Genomic DNA, 16,493 nt, shown 5'->3' with positions numbered 1-16,493 from the left:
CTGTCTATATGTCAGGCACTGTTCTAAGTGTTTACAAGCATTACTTTATTTAATCTCACAATAACCCAATAAGGAGGTATTATCTATGTTTTACCGATAAGTCCCCTAAAGCCAAGGAGGCTAAGAAACTTGTCCAAATTTCTAGAGGAGTGTCAAACTGGGATTCAAACCTATGAAAGTTCTGTTCTTCTCCCTCTAAACTCCCTGTGTTCCAGAGGGGTGGGCAACAGTGGTCCACTGGATGATTCCATCCTCCGGCTTGATTTCATCTGGTCCATGAGAAAAGTGCCAACAAATAACATCTCAATTGTTTTTACCTGTGACATCTTAAAAGAAATATGGATATTAAGCCACTCAAATCTGTCTTGCCTCCCTCTACCATTAATTTCTGCCTATTTCTCTTGGGATAATTTTCTATTCTGCTACCACTGGCAGAGTCTAACACATGGCATCATTTGAATATCTGTAGAATCTATTTCCAATTTGTTGTAGTATTTCAAAGGTCAGATTTTTTAACTCCTCTTAAAAACCTTTGGCAACTTGACATTTTCCAAAGAAATGAGTTCTACATTTCTTCACATGGAGATCATATGACCTAGCTGGGATGAATTTGGAGAAGTCTGTTAGTCTCAAAACTAACAGAAGAGTGACTAAATGAAAAAAAGAACCCTCTAAAAATCAAGTAAAGGATACCCCAGGGTCAATTTTCCTTTATAATTTTTCAGAAGGGTCAAAAACTACCCTGCTTTGAAATACCAGCTGTCTATGAAACTGTGCAGAATATCTTCTCAGAATGGACTCCTGATACATGAGAGAACTTCAGAAAAGTATACTTATACCCCCAAATTTAAAAAAAAAAATCCCACTGTAGAATATGTGATAGGCTGAAGTAATGATCCCAATTCTTCATTCCCAAGTAGTTATTAAACATCCACACTCTTGCCTCATAGTCATTAAACTGGACTTTTCCTCCCCTTGAGTTTGAACTTGGACATGTGACTGCTGTGACACAAGCAGAGGCTTAAAATGTGCTCCTGCAGTTGGACATGCCCGCTATTGCTCCAAACTTTTGCTTAAGATATCCAATGATCTAAGGAAGATGAAAGATACGGGGAGCCAACGTAGTCCCAACCCACAGCTTGGAACCAAGCCCAGACTATATCAGCTAGACGCCAGTGAAATTTCCTCCTCTACCTCAAGAGATGACAAAGTGTATTAAATAAAAATCAAGATTAGGATAAAGATATAGATCCTCAGCAGTAGGTTAGGTTCCTGTACAAGCTCAGTGGCACACTTCCTAAATTCAAACCTGAAATCTAGGAAAGTCCCAAATCACTACAGATCATGTGCCTTGGCTTTGTTTTAGAAGCGTCAACACTGAAAATGTTATGGTGTGAATACCAAGGGTTTACCGACTTTTTGCAGCCTTGTTTCTTTGGTTCATTTATTTATTCTTCCTGGAATTCCTTCTTTGCCTACTGAAACCTTATTTATCCTACAGAAGTTAGTTTGAATGTTGTTTCCTCCATAATGTTGTTCCCAATCTACCCAATTAAATTACTTCTGCTTCTGAAACTTCATAATACAGTAGCCACCCCATATCCACATTTTTGCTTTCTATGGTTTCAGTTATACATGGTCAACCATGATACAAAAATATTAAATGGAGGGCTTCCCTGGTGGCACAGTGGTTGGGGGGTCCGCCTGCCGGTGTGGGGGGCGCGGGTTCGTGCCCCGGTCCAGGAGGATCCCGCGTGCCGTGGAGCGGCTGGGCCCGTGGGCCGTGGCCGCTGGGCCTGCGTGTCCGGAGCCTGTGCTCCACGGGCGGGGGGGGGAGACACCGGCGGTGAGAGGCCCGCGTACCACAAAAAAAAAAAATATATATATATATATATGTATATGTATATAAAATGGAAAATTTCAGAAATAAACAATTCCTAAGTTTTAAATTGCATTCTGAGTAGCGTGATGAAATCTCCAGCCTTTGCTCAGTCCTGCCTTGGATACGAATCATCCCTTTGTCCAGTTTATCCAGCTAGGTAGTCACTTAGTAGCCAACTTGGTTATCAGACTGACTGTTGCAGTACATTGCAGTGCTTGTGTTCAAGTAACCCTTATTTTTACTTAAACACATTATTGACTGGAGACGTATTAATTCGTCTTTTGTTACCAGAACGTTATTGACCGAAGACGTATCAATACGTTTTTAGACAGTGGTACAATTAACATAACATGAGAAGTTGTTAGAGCTTAAAATTGATCAAGGGTTCATTATACAACTTATGATTGTCATTATCATTCACATTTTGCTCCGTTAGGTTTTTGTTCCAATCTTGTGTATATTATAAATGTAAAACTTTCAAAAATGATGCATTGCGAAATGTTGAGTGAAGAAGAATTTTTCGGTGAATTTTATGCAGATACTTTCTCTGACTGTCTGAGCGACATATATACTAGTGTCTCAGAAAATGATAGTTCTTCAGAATATAGTTCTGATTCAGATGATGTGAATATTAGACCAACAAAAAGACAAAAAAACCTTAGTGATCTATTCTGATATGGAAAGTGAAAATGAAACTCACAGTGCTAGAGAATGCTCCTTTGCTTCTACAGAAGAGTGGATTGAAGACAGCACTTCATGAAAACTGGAAGAATTTACAGCTGTGTCACGTGTAACTATAGACTGTAATAACCTGCAAAGTGTTAGTGAAATAACAGAATTAATTTTTGGCCAGCCAAAATAAAAATCGCTGGCCAAGTGCAGAAGCAGCGATGCTAGCAATTCGGATCTGCCAAACAGGAGCCTTAAAGTGCTTCCTTTAGGTGAAAAGGTGAAAGTTCTCCACTTAACAAACAAACAAACAAAAATTGTATGCTGATGCTGCTAAGATCTATGGTAAGAAGGAATCTTCTATCCATGAAATTGTGAAGAAGGAAAAAGAAATTCCTGTTAATGTTGCTGTCGCACCTCAAACTGCAGAAGTTATGGCCACACAGTGCATGCTAATTGCTTATTTAAGATGGAAAAGACATTAAATTTGTGGGTGGGACACACAAACAGAAAACATGTTCCAGTTGGTAGTAACATGTGGCACCAGAAAGCAATAGAGCCCACATGAAGACTTCAGCAAGGGATCCCCTAAAATGTGTTAACAGCATTTACTGCAAGTAAGGGATGGTTATAAAGATTCAGGAATAGGTTTGGAAAGAAAAATATAAAAATTACTGGAGAGGCCGCGTCTGCCAATAAAGAAGCCACTGCTGAATCTGTGGCAGAGTTGAAGAAGTTAATTAAGGAGAGAGGCCACATCCACAAAACTTTTATTACTACAGCATATTGCTATAATTTTTCTATTTTATTATTATTGTTGTTCATCTCTTAATGTTGCCTAATTTATAAATTAAACTTTATCAAAGGTATGTATGTATAGGAAAAAGCAGTATATATAGGGTTTGGTACTATCTGGGGTTTCAGGAATCCACTGCAGGTCTTGGAACATATTCCCCGCAGATAAGGGGGGGGGATACTGTAGTTGTCTATTCCTATTATTGCACTGCTACAAAGTGTGGCAGTCTGCAAACTGTTGGTTACCAGTCTGTGATCAGACATAGAAAGAAACTGAGAGAAAGCAATTAGGAATTGTTAAGCAACTTGACAGTAGTTTTATGTCTGATATACTTATTTTTTTAAAAATTGGCCTCGTATTTGTCTTTTTTTCCTTTTAGTAATTCATTTTTTTTTGTTTTAAAAGTATCGGCCCATGACAGATTCAGAGTTTTGAAAAAATGGTTCTTCAACATAGATATTTTGAGCAACACTGTATTACAGCATACAGCACTTATTTCATTCTATCTAGCACTGTAGTTAACGTACATGTCTTGCCCACTAGCTAGCTTGCCTACCTTCCTTCTTTTATCCACCAAAGCTGACATCACAGTATTTTGGGGGATACAAGCTCCACAGGTAATATTGATAGAAAAGGAGTTGAGATTCTGTAGTCTTACATTTAAACTAAACTTTTAATATTCTCTATGAAAAACAGAGGGTGACTTTGTTTTGTTTAACCCCCGATTATTTTTATTGTAGGCCAGTACCCCATGAAGGAAATACATTCTTTACCTTTACTTTGTGACTCATTCTATCAAGACATCTATGATGTTACACTTACAGAAATAAAAATCCACCTAACATTTGCATAATCATTTTGCAATGAAACATGATATCATTTCATCTTCAAACAAAGCACAGGCAAGTTCATGGTGGCGGCAGACTTATTAATGGACTCAGCACCAAGGCATTGGTGCTAGGCTTTCAGCCTCCTTTTTGCTAGGCTCACTGTTCAGATAAGAACCTTTATAACCAACAGACAACCTGAAACCCCTTTTTAAAATCTGTATGGTGGTCAGAATGTCACCGTAATAAACACAGGCTGAATCACTTGTGATTTGAGGATGATCCAGCCTCATTCAGAGATTAACTATATTTATATACTGGGAGCCTGGCTGTCATTTGGCAGATAAGCTCTCAGCAATGCTCAATGCCTGGCTTCTCCTACAGTTCCCCGCCTCAAGCCGTGCTCAAACCCAAGCAGTCCTGCTTTCTTGGCAGACTAGCCAAGGGTAAGAGAAATTGGCAATCCTGAGCTATGCTCTTCTCCTTTGTTGAATATGACCGAAATAAAAGTAACGATACCTAGAATCAACCAGTTTTTATAGCTAAATACTCATTGTGATAGAAACATGAAACACTTTCATAGCACTGTTCCCAAAGTATACCAAGTAAGTTTCTTTTCGTTCTTTCCTCTATCACCTTCTGTTCTTTCTTAATGTTCTTGTCACTGGCAATGAACAGTGATTAAAGTGGTTGAGAAGAAAGAAAGAAAAGTAATTAAAAAGTCATTTTAGGGTCACAGCATGAACTTTCATTAGAAAATTACAGTCAGGCATATTATTATCTAATTTCCTATTATTCAAGTAGGGAGTTAGGTAGATCAGGTACTTAGAAAAATAAGTGAAACCAAATATGACTTGAGCTCTTTTATAGGAAAATCAAAGATTGGAGCTAGACAGCTGAAAAGCATAACCTCTAAATTTAATCCTCTAATAACAGTGCTTAAGGCAAGGTTTAATATATGGATTTTACTCAAAGACTAGGGGTGAATTTATCAATTATCAAACTATTTTTCCTTAAGATCTTGAAAATTTATGAGGTTTTAAAACCCATTTTGATTTTGGTTAGTCTTTTCTCTATTTTCCTCTCCTTGAAAAAGTTGATTTCATAATTCATAATTTATATAATGCTCCCTGAACATCACCACTTTGTAAAAAGCAAAATAATTTCCTAAATGTACTATATATTAATGATCTAATAAACAGATTTTTAAAAGTCATTCTTTCAGGTACCATGACAGTAGTTACCAAACAAAAATTAGTAATGACTGTAAACAGTAAACGCAATACAGGAATGACTCTTGCAGAGCATTTGTAATCAGGCAAAAGACAGTTTGTGTATTTTATAGGTGTAAGATTGTAAATATTTTAGCTTTATCTAATTATGAGCTTTTTTATATTCTAATACATAAAAGCTACCTTCTCATCTCTTTTTCATTTGCCATTACTTAAGATAAATAATAACCCCTAATTACAAAGTTTGCAAAACCGGGAACCAATACCAAGAATCACCACTAAATTAGGATATTCTGGGACTTCCCTCATGGCGCAGTGGTTAAGAATCTGCCTGCCAATGCAGGGGACATGGGTTCAAGCCTTGGTCCAGGAAGATCCCACATGCCACAGCCTGTGCGCCACAACTACTGAGCCTGTGCTCTAGAGCCCACACACCACAACTACTGAAGCCAGCACACCTAGAGCCCGTGCTCAGCAACAAGAGAAGGCACCACAATGAGAAGCCCACACACCACAACGAAGAGTAGCCCCTGCTCGCTGCAGCTAGAGAAAGCCCGCATGCAGCAATGAAGACCCAACACAGCCAAAAATAAAAAAGTAAATTTATTAAAAAAAAAAAAAAAAAAGGACATTCTGTGTTGGAAATCTAATGTACTCCTGACCTGTAAAGAGTTCACTAAGGGGTATAATCCCATTTGCGCTTACTTTCTATCATTTATTTTGTCATTTACTTTCATTTACTTTTTTTTGCTCTATCATTCCTCTCAACAGTGTAAGTTCTATAATACAAGGTACCTTGCCTTTTTGTTCACACTATACCCCCAGAGTTTAGAACAGTGCTTTGCACATAAACTACTCACATAGTTTTTAAATGACTCATCTTATTTGGGGAGAGATAACTTTTAAAGACAATAAAAGCTCCATTATTTTTCACTTTCCTGTAATTAAGTACCAAGGAAAGTGATACATCATGCCTAGGCTTATTTGACTCATGCTAACAGAGCAGTTTATATGCCTTTGAAGCTTTATACTACAGATTTAAATTAATTAAACTTAATGTCTTCAAATCCCCACAAATATTTAAAAGGCAAACTAATTAAGTAAAAACAAGTTGAAAAACAGCTAAGATCTATGAAAAAAATTATTTCATTTTTCTCATGGACTTCACAGGAGTATATACATGCCATTTCATTAAAATCACATATATTTATATATTCTTGGCTTGTATGATTTTTAAGCACTGTGGAACACTATTATACTTAGTAAACTATAATGTTTTCCATAGTCAAAAAGAGTAACAGCGTTTTAAGAAATCTTAGAAATCACTTGGTTCCCCTATTGATTTTTTTTTTTTTTTTTTTTTTGCGGTACGCGGGCCTCTCACTGTTGTGGCCTCTCCCGTTGCGGAGCACAGGCTCCACACGCGCAGGCTCAGTGGCCATGGCTCACGGGCCCAGCCGCTTCGCGGCATGTGGGATCTGCCCGGACCGGGGCATGAACCCGTGCTCCCTGCATCGGCAGGCGGACTCTCAACCACTGCTCCACCAGGGAAGCCCCCCTATTGATTTTTATAGATATGAAAACTGAAATCCAAAGTAGCCAAGATCACAAAAACTAGAGTGGACCCAGATCTACTAACTCTCAGCCCAGAGTGAATTTAATGATATCATACTGATAAACAGGAGTGAGAAAGCTGATATAGTACAGAAGATCTTTCTGTATACTACTACAGCTCTTTACCTATACTGGCACTTACTGACCTTTTCTAATTTCTGAACACATTGTAGTGATCTGGTTTGTAAAAAACATATTCAGATTAGCATGGGGCAAACTACTTCTGGTTCTCAGAAAAAGAACATAGGAAGTAGTACTCTTTTACCAATTTATCATTCTCTTTCTACTAAATAGGCCCCTCAGAGTAACCCTGATGGTCCATGATGTTAATTTCGTGCTCACAATGCTGGTATCATCCTAGAGCTCAGTGAGAGCCTCACAAAACAGTTCAACATTTTGGTGTTTCCTACTGCTTTTCGGTAGCTCTTTAATGAACAGTTCTCTTCCTAGCATTGAACTTTTTTTGTTTTTAACTGCTCTATTCTAAGCTGCCTGGTCTGCCATTCCAGTGGCACTTTGAGCACTTTGCTGCTAGGAGAAAGAGAGGTTTAGCCTACCATGCTATGTGTAAGGCTTTCTATCAAGTCTGGGCTTCAGCAGGTAGAACAGATTCTTGAACAGGCCAACCATGAGTGCCTCTATACAATTCCAGATGTCACTGGTTGAAATCCCAAAGCAGAGAGCCAAAAGCAGGGTCGCTATTGTTCAGAACCATATTAAGTAGCTAGGAGGCAGCATTATCATTGCTCCCAACAAAAGCTGGGAAGTTGGAAGAATCCAGAAGATACGTTCCAGAATATTATTGGAGCTTATGGAATTTCTTTGACTGTAAAAGTCTCGCAGAAGTTCCTTTTCATGATATTTTTACTTATTTAGACTTGTTTCCGTGCAAAGAAGGTCAAAGGCAACTTACACTAAAGGGCATACATATAACCATGGATAAAGTATAAATAAAATGTAGAAAACCAGTAGGGTGGTAATTTTATTGGAATAGAAACCATTTCTTCCAATATAATTCCTTTAAACAAACCAATAAAAAATGTTGAAACAGACCTCAGGTTATTTCTCTTTTTATATTAGGGTACTTCATTCAAACATACATGTAGTGATCAAGGCAAAGGATATCAGAGGACTCAGGCTAGGTGGCATGATGGGAGTTGCATGGATTCTGAAAACTATGGTTCAAGATCACAGTTAGGTTCTGCCAGTTTCAGATTAATGTATCTAAGCCTTAGTTTCTTTATCCTTAAAGTGAGGCTAAGATCTACTTCATAAATTGCTTTGAACAGCAAACAAAATAACTATACAAGTATAAATAGGATATGAATTTCACTCTCAAGAAGCTTGCAATCTAGGTAAGAAGAAGACTATAATCTAGAGGGAGAAAGTGATGAATGTCCTAAGAGTTATGAGGACATACTTTGGGAATACAGAAGAAAGATTTTCCATCCAGATAGGAACAAGAAGAAAGATCACCTGGAGGGTGATGTGTGGTGTGGGTAGGGTAAGGAGTGTGTCTTTAAAGATGAGTAGTATTTAGTATTGAAGGTGAGCAAGCAAAGTCAAGGAGAGAGATGATGGTACACAGCTAACAGCCAGCAGAGACATAAATCACTAATTCTACTTCATAGGATAAAGTTAAGGAACAAAATCAATAGATAACCTACTACAGTTCTATTCAAACCAATATTCAGACCAAGTTAGAGAAAGTGACTTTTCATATCCAATTAATGTAATGACTGATACTATGGGTTGGAAGAGATAAAAGCCCCACTGAGGACCACTTTATTCTATACTTGTTCTGAGAGAGTAACTGCCTCTAAGGTAAAGCCCTGGAAGCACGCTGCCCTCCCATTACCCCAAGCCTTGCCAATGATTCTCGCAGAAAGAATGGCTTCAAGCAGAGAATTCAACTGTAGATTTCTGCCTCCAGGTCACCATTTACTTGCCTTTTCCATTCAATCAGGGGCCACCTTAGAGAAAAGGCTCATTCTAATTTCTAATGGAAACAATCTTTGTGGTTCAGTACTCTTTCCAAGCGCAATCACTTGGTTTCATTTTGTTTTTTTGGCAAATGACAGAAGCTTTCAAAACATGTTTGGATGCTGAGAAAGGGGGTTTTTAGTGACTTGTAATCTTTAAAGTACATCTCATCTTTTTAAAATTAAATTAAAGAAACAAAAGAGTCCTAAGAAAAAAAATGCAAGACATCAGGAAGGATCAAAAGATGGAGGTTAGAATGGAGACAAACAATGAATAAGGTGTAAAATTTAAAGCTCTGCAGCAATTCCAGGCAGCATAAGGGAAATTACTAGAGTTCTCTTTCTCTCTGGTATGTTTTTAAAGGGAAAAAAAGTGATTCTCATGGAAGAGTAACACAGAAAGGAAAGAAGAAAACATCTGGCTGTGGGCCATGATCTACCAGTCACCACCAAAATGAGACTCTCTTTCTGCTTCTCAAAGTCCATTGCTTTTTCCAAGCAAACATAGGGTCTACTTACACGAAGTCAATTATAATGAAGAGATCTAGACAAATAACTCAGACGACAGGGCCAATACGTAAAAGTCAAATTCTACTCTAAAATATTATTGAAACAAAAACTCTGTATAACCAAACTAGCTCTCACATCCTAGCAACAGCTCACTTACCTCAAACAAAACAAAATATAGTAAAATCTAATTATAAAAATTCCTTGCCTTTGTGACTGTGTGTTTTAACTGGTAATGAATCCAAATTTATGCCAATGATATGGACACCCAAGTTCTCATTTTATAAACAAAGAATCTTATAATAGTATCATCCACCTAGGTGGTTGTGAAATAAAGACAACCCTTTTTAATTCTTTTTACACAAAATGTTAATGGGAAAGGAAAGTAACATTTATCATCTGCCTGGAGAAAATTTCTTATGAAAACAACAGTACAAGGGTTTTAGAAGGAAAAAATGCCATGTATCTTAAACCAGAAGTCAAATTGTTTTACTTAAATGGTTGTGTCTTTGTTCCAACTTCCAACCACGCTTTTTAAAAGGTACATTCAAACTATTAGTTTTCTTGTATACCCAAGTCAAAAAGAAAGGAGACCTGAAAACTATCTAGGTACCAAAATAGGGTAAGAAGGCTCTGATCATAGATCAGAGATGATCTTGTAATGTTTCCTTCTTCTGGTGTCTTAGAAAGCAATTTCTAAAGGGAATGCAAGTTTCTTTTTGAGATTATGAAATGTGTTCCTGGGACCTCTAAATTCTTTGTGCTGGGAAACATTTTGTTGAATTCACAGAACATTAAGTCTGTCAAGGGTCCTGCACAGACACAGAGGGTATGGTTGGCAGTCAAATTGGACACCTTTGGGATCTTTTAGTACTTTGCAATTTACTAGTTAAGGACTCTGTCCTGAGAATCACCAGTGATGACAAAGTAGTGAAACAAGGATTTGTTACAGTCATGGTATTGTCTGTAAAAGCTTTAAACTTATGGAATCCTTTTTCTTGAGGGTGGGGGAAGGGGAGAAGGAGGATTAGAGAGAAGGATAAGATTCTTGGTTGAAAAGATAACCTTTTAAAGTAAAGGGGAGATGGAGGAGAAAAATTACACCATATATCAAGAGCATTACTTATTATAATCCACATTCTAAAACTAAGTAAATTGTTTATAAATAATGTCTGGATTTTTCCCTTCCTAGCACATGTAATTCTTAACTCTGTACTTTCTCCCTCAGAATTACTTGTTCTTTGTCTCAAATAATTTCAAAATCACTTTTGGATGTTGATTTTTTTTTTTCTTATAAGTAGATGTTATTTTTCAGAGCAGTTTTAGGTTCTCAGCAAAATTTAGCAGAAGGGACAGCATTCCCATATATCTCCCTACTCCCTTTCGAAGCTTCCTCCAGTGTCAATATCCCACATCCGAGTGGTACATTTGTTACAAATGATGAACCTACACTGGCACATCATCATCCCCCAACGTCCATAGTTTATTTTAGGGTCCACTCTTGGTGTTGTTCATTCTGTGGGTTTTGAAAAATATATAATGACATGTAACCACCATTATAGTAGCATACAGAGTAGTTTCACTTCCCCAAAAAAATCCTCTGTGCTTCACGCATTCATTCCTCCCCTCCCAAAGGATGTTAACATTTAAAAAGTAATTTTTGAAGCAATATATGTTTAAGCATAGACAAGACCTCCCAAATTTTTGACAAGTACTAAATTACCCATTCTTTCCCACTTGAAAAACAAAATAAGAAGTGTTCATCAACAGAAGACTAATTAGCGGCAAACAAAATGCTTTCCTAGTAGCAAGCAAAATTAACAAAAAATTTTAGTGTCATCTAAAAGCAAAGAAAATAAGAAACCAAACTGGAAGATAACAGAATGCAATCAGGACTGTCAGAATTTACACTATGTTTTCCCGTCCTTGGATTCCGTTTTGAGTGCCGGTTCTAGCCATAAGGGGCAAACTTTTTTTCCCACCGCAGGTTTTCATTTTTCAACAGCCTCCTGACCTACTATTTTGCACTTGCATACATTTTCAAAAATCCAGTTCTGGGCATGAAACAGAATTAATGCTCAGGTCAGGAACTTTGTCTTTAGAAGATGAAATAATGGCAATGTTGGCAACCCACAGTGGGCAAGAGAAGAAAATTAGGTTCTATTTTTTCCCCTTTTTCTCTCTGCAAAACTTCCTTCCTTATTTGATAAGAAGCAGCTAGCTTAAATTTACCGCAAAGTAAATATGAGCAATTCCCTGGAATGAGACCTTTCACACCGAACGTTACACTGCAATGTGACATCAGCATTCCTTTTCAGACACAGTGTGGTCCCCCACCCCTTTCTGCCAAGAAACGTAAGGCTCCCCAAATCAGGGAGCGGCTCAGGTAGGGCCGTGGGTACTGACGCCCGGAGGGCAGCCAGGCAGGAAACGTCTCCTGGAGCTAAACCACTGGTGACAATCGTCCTTTGGGGATGGCTGCCAAACAGGGAGAACATTTTCTTTGGAAGAGGGAGGCAGTGCTTTGGAAGTCAAGTAATGAATGACCAAAAAAAAAATAAAAAACATCATCACCTTTCACGTTATCACCAGCCGCGGGTGCGAAGGAAGCGCATTCAATCAACGCTCACTCTAGAGAGCCTCGGACAGCCGAGCTGGGCGGGGAGGAGGTCTGAGCTGTCAAAGTCACATCAGTGACCCCAAACCACAGAGGCTTAATAAAGTTGAACTTCCTGAGGCAGGAAGAAGTAGTGTCACAGCCTCGCCTTAACGCGCCCTAACCTCATCCTTTTCTTTTAGGGAGGCACAGGCGCAGCTGAAACATCTTAAGGAAAGTTTCTAACACTTCCAACCGTTGGACGTGGTTAGACGGGGAGAAATGTCCCGTGCCACCCTCGCGCGCGCGCGCGCGCACGACTCTCCGTCGCTCCCAGGTTTCAGGAGTTTGCGAGGCCGCCGGGGATCCCCTCTACCGAGAGGGTCGGGTACCTGGGCTCCGGGTTCCGGAGACCCAGAGCTGGCTCGGGCCCGGTGGCCCGTGCGCCCCACCCGCCAATGGCAGCCAGAGGGCAGCGCCCCGCGCAGGTGAAGCGGCCGCTGCCCCGCTGCCCGCGCCGCCCTACCTTCTTTACTTTGGCTTCCAAGTCCATATCTGTGTGTCAGAGGGGTTTCTCCTGCTGTCCGGGATCTAACACCCAGGCTCGCCTGGCCTCCGGCACCGCTGCAGGTACTAGGAGAGAACTGCTGGGTCTCCGCCGCCGCTGCCGCAGCCACTCGCCCGGCGCCGTCAAACTTCCGCCGCCCAGTCCGCTACAGACGGCCTGAGGCGGGGACCGGGAACAAAGAGGCCCAGGCAGCCAATGGCAGCCTGGCCCCGCCGGGCAGCCGCCAATCACCGAGCGCCGCACGCACCTTCGTGGCCGGAGCGCGGCGAAGGCAAGGTGAGGGGCGGGGCCCCGTCCGGGGCGGCGCCCTGCAGAGCGCAATTCAGTATCCCTGACCTGGTGTCTGAGGCTGCCCTGGCCTTCAGCCGACCTGCTGGTAAAGAATTGGAACCCAGCCTACCTCCAACTGAAGAAGAGCCCTTCCATTCAGTAAGCTTGTACCTGTTTTTGCTTGGGACCTTGGATATGTGTCCAGCGGAGTAGTATACCACTACTGGCTTCTTGGTTTCTTTTCCTAGCAAAGAAATCGTGGAGGTTGTTAGGGATCCTTGTGATGGGTGTTGCACCCTAATTTCACTATTAAGTTGTGGAGATGGCCTTTTCTTAAATGCTTTTCTCCAAGTCCCAAGCACTGACTGGGAATCTCCTCTCACAGCCTTAATGTCAATGAAGATGGTTATGTGTTTTCTGAGCACTTGTTAGTTCAAAGATGAGGATGATGTGAACCACTTCAGAGACAGGTTATGTCATTCCTTTGGAAGTAGAGGTTTGCCCTTTGTCCTTGTTGTGTGAAATGGTGTGAGGGTGCTCATGTGCGTCATGTTTTGATGAAGCAGTTTCATAGACATAACAAGCAACACTGAAGCACTAGAGCTGGATACAAATCATGGCCTCATTCAGGAGCAGTTGCAATGAATATACCATTAGCTTGGTGGATCTGAAAGGGATCCTAAGGATTATTGAGTCTAGCTTTCTCATTTTGCAGGGAACTGAGGACCCCAGAGGTATAGGGACCTGCCCAATTTCATAGTCTCCTGGGGGCAGAGCTAGTGCTCATGAGTCTTTAAGCAGTGTCTCCAGCATGTTTGGGACAGCAAACACAGAATTTTGACTAATTAAAAGAAAAGAATCTTTTTTTTTTTTCCCCAGTTCACGGTAATGACAGAAAATTATAATGGTCAGGTAGCAGGTGACCTCTTAATCTGGCATCTAAATTTAAAAAGGAAAAAGTCCCAAATCATGTAGATATATAGGTCCAGATTTCTCTCCCCCTTACCTCTGGAAATTTGGTAGCTGAAAACACCCCAAATTCATTTTAGCTAACACTTTTAACCCTTTGCTTACTTGGCTGTTTATTAATGTTGTTCAACATGAAACCAAGCAAGACCCTGCAGGACCTTCCCAGGGACAGACCCCTGGTGTCCTCTGCTCCTTGTCTGTAGAAGAGCTTTAGCCACCTAGGCCTTTCCCAAGTTCCAAAGAGCAGATTTAAACAGAGAACTGAGAAAATGCAGAAACAAAGGAAAACAGTCAAGCAAAGCTAAATAATAATAGTTTAACCATAAAATAAAGTCAAGGACCTTTAGTTCCTCCTTAAGGGCTATAGATAATATCCTGAACCATATCCTTGAGTTGATTTTGCAGAAAGCAGACCCTCCCCCCCAAGATGAAAACTGCTGACCACCAGAGTGTAGACCCCAGACCAGTTGGAATGAATGAATCTTCAGGGATTCCTGAAACAGCACCCTGTTAATTCACCATTGACCAATCAGAGAATTGTGCACAAGCTGGTCAGGCACCCTGCAGCCCACACCCCTGATGTTGCCTTTAAAAACCCTTCTGTAAAAGCCATTGGGGAGTTCCAGTCTTTTGAGCATTAGCTTCCTGTTCTCCTTGCTTGGTGCCTTGCGATAAACACTATACTTTACTTCACCACCCTCTCATGTCAGTAGATTAGCTTTACTGTGCATTGGATGAGCAGACCCAAGTTCAGTTCAGTAACAGAACATTGATTTATAATGTGATGTTTTCCTTATCCTATTAATAAACTAAAAATGGAATGACCAAAATGGTCATGAATTTTTCTTCTCACTCAGTTTAAGTAAAACTTTCCCATCCCATTTTCCCAAGTCATCCTACAATGTTTGGGCCCCTGCAAATTTTACCCAGTGTAAGCTCCAATGAGCATGAGGTTTAGTTATGACAAGGCAACTTGATCTCTTTCAGAGAGCTTAAAATGTCCAGTGAAACAGTTTAAATAAGGCATCAAACAAATGTTGTAACATAAATTTTGGGCTTATTTGGTGAGATTTCAGAGACAACACTAAGAAAGATATCTGGAAACATTTTATTACCATCATATTTTGCCCTTCTCTCTCTCTTCCCTCTCAACCCTCCCAGCATCACTTTGTGTATCATTGGCAAGGTGAAATGCAGTGATTTCTACCTGGAATCATTACTATGCCAATTATGTAGAAGGTAACTTTGAGGTAGATAAATATTAAGTTAGGAGGATTAGATTTCAATTTCTTATTTAGCTATTCAAGTGTTAAGCTAAAGAGATATTGAGGAGTTAGAACTGGCATTGTTTGGTGACAAGATGTAGTTGATAACAGAAAAATGAGTAGAAGATGACACATGTTTCTGGCTTGATCATTTATATAGCTGGTTCAGGAAAAGGGAAAATACATGATAGGCAGTGTTTTTTTAGTTGTGTTTTCTTGGGGGTGAGGTGGGGACAAAGGGTACAGTTTTGTTTTTTAACATCTTTATTGGAGTATAATTGCTTTACAGTGTTGTGTTAGTTTCTGCTGTATAACAAAGTGAATCAGCTATATGCATACGTATATCCCCATATCCCTTCCCTGTTGCGTCTCCCTCCCACCCTCCTTATCCCACCCTTCTAGGAGGTCGCAAAGCACGGAGCTGATCTCCCTAAGGGTACAGTTTTTAATATATTGGGTTTGAGGTTGGGGTATTGAAGTAAGGTATCCAAATATAAATCTTAGAGATGAGACTTGGACTGCTATGGTAATTTAGGAGTCAACATCTTACATAGACAAATAATTGAAAGCCATGGATGGAGTAAGATCAGCATGGGATATTGCAAAATAAAAGAATATCAAAGACTACAATTGAGCAAAGCTGAGCAAGAAAAGCACAGGGCTTCCCTGGTGGCGCAGTGGTTGAGAGTCCGTCTGCCGATGCAGGGGACACGGGTTCGTGCCCCAGTCTGGGAGGATCCCACATGCCGCGGAGCAGCTGGGCCCGTGAGCCATGGCCGCTGAGCCTGCGCCTCTGGAGCCTGTGCTCTGCAACGGGAGAGGCCACAACAGTGAGAGGCCCGTGTACCGCAAAAAAAAAAAAAAAAAAAGCACAGAAAGGAGTTGAGGGTTAGTCAGATGGTAAGAAAAAAAAATTAGAGTCCCAACAACTAAGAGAAGAAATTCAAGAAGGAATTCATCAACAATGTCAAATTGTGGAGAAGTGTCAGATTCTCATTGGGTTTAACAAAAAGGAAGTCATTGGTAAACTTGGGAAGTGATAGCTATATCCCATGTGAAATAGGCTGTGGGCCAAACTGAGGCAGCAACAATTATGGAGAGTTAGAAGGAGTAACCAATGATTTTAAGGCAGTAGAAAATTGGAATTGACTGGTTGAAATGAAGGGAGGGAGGATGAGCATAGAGTGACTCTTAGGAATCTATTTTGGTAACTGGTATGATGGCTGTAAATCACTCAAGATAGGAAACAGGAGGAGGAAGTTTGATTGAGAAAGATGAGGGGTTTCATTTGTATGTAATGATTTTGCAAGGCCAAT

The 16,493-nt window shown here is 40.1% G+C and overlaps 1 protein-coding gene across 1 annotated transcript in view; it reads right to left on the bottom strand.

Annotated features, from left to right (window-relative positions):
• Positions 1-12,830, bottom strand: part of TES (testin LIM domain protein) — a 47,665-nt gene extending 34,835 nt beyond the window's left edge. Inside the window, exon 1 of the mRNA XM_067746800.1 lies at positions 12,632-12,830. Within this exon, the coding sequence (XP_067602901.1) occupies positions 12,632-12,658 (27 nt within the window). The 5' untranslated portion in view covers positions 12,659-12,830. The remainder of the gene's footprint in view (positions 1-12,631) is intronic.
• Between the last annotated feature and the right edge of the window lie 3,663 nt (positions 12,831-16,493).

Source organism: Pseudorca crassidens, chromosome 8 (assembly GCF_039906515.1).
Source record: "Pseudorca crassidens isolate mPseCra1 chromosome 8, mPseCra1.hap1, whole genome shotgun sequence".
NCBI classification, from domain to species: Eukaryota; Metazoa; Chordata; class Mammalia; order Artiodactyla; family Delphinidae; genus Pseudorca; species Pseudorca crassidens.
The sequence above is the reverse complement of the archived record's forward strand: the minus strand, read 5'-3'. Positions and strand labels throughout refer to the sequence as shown.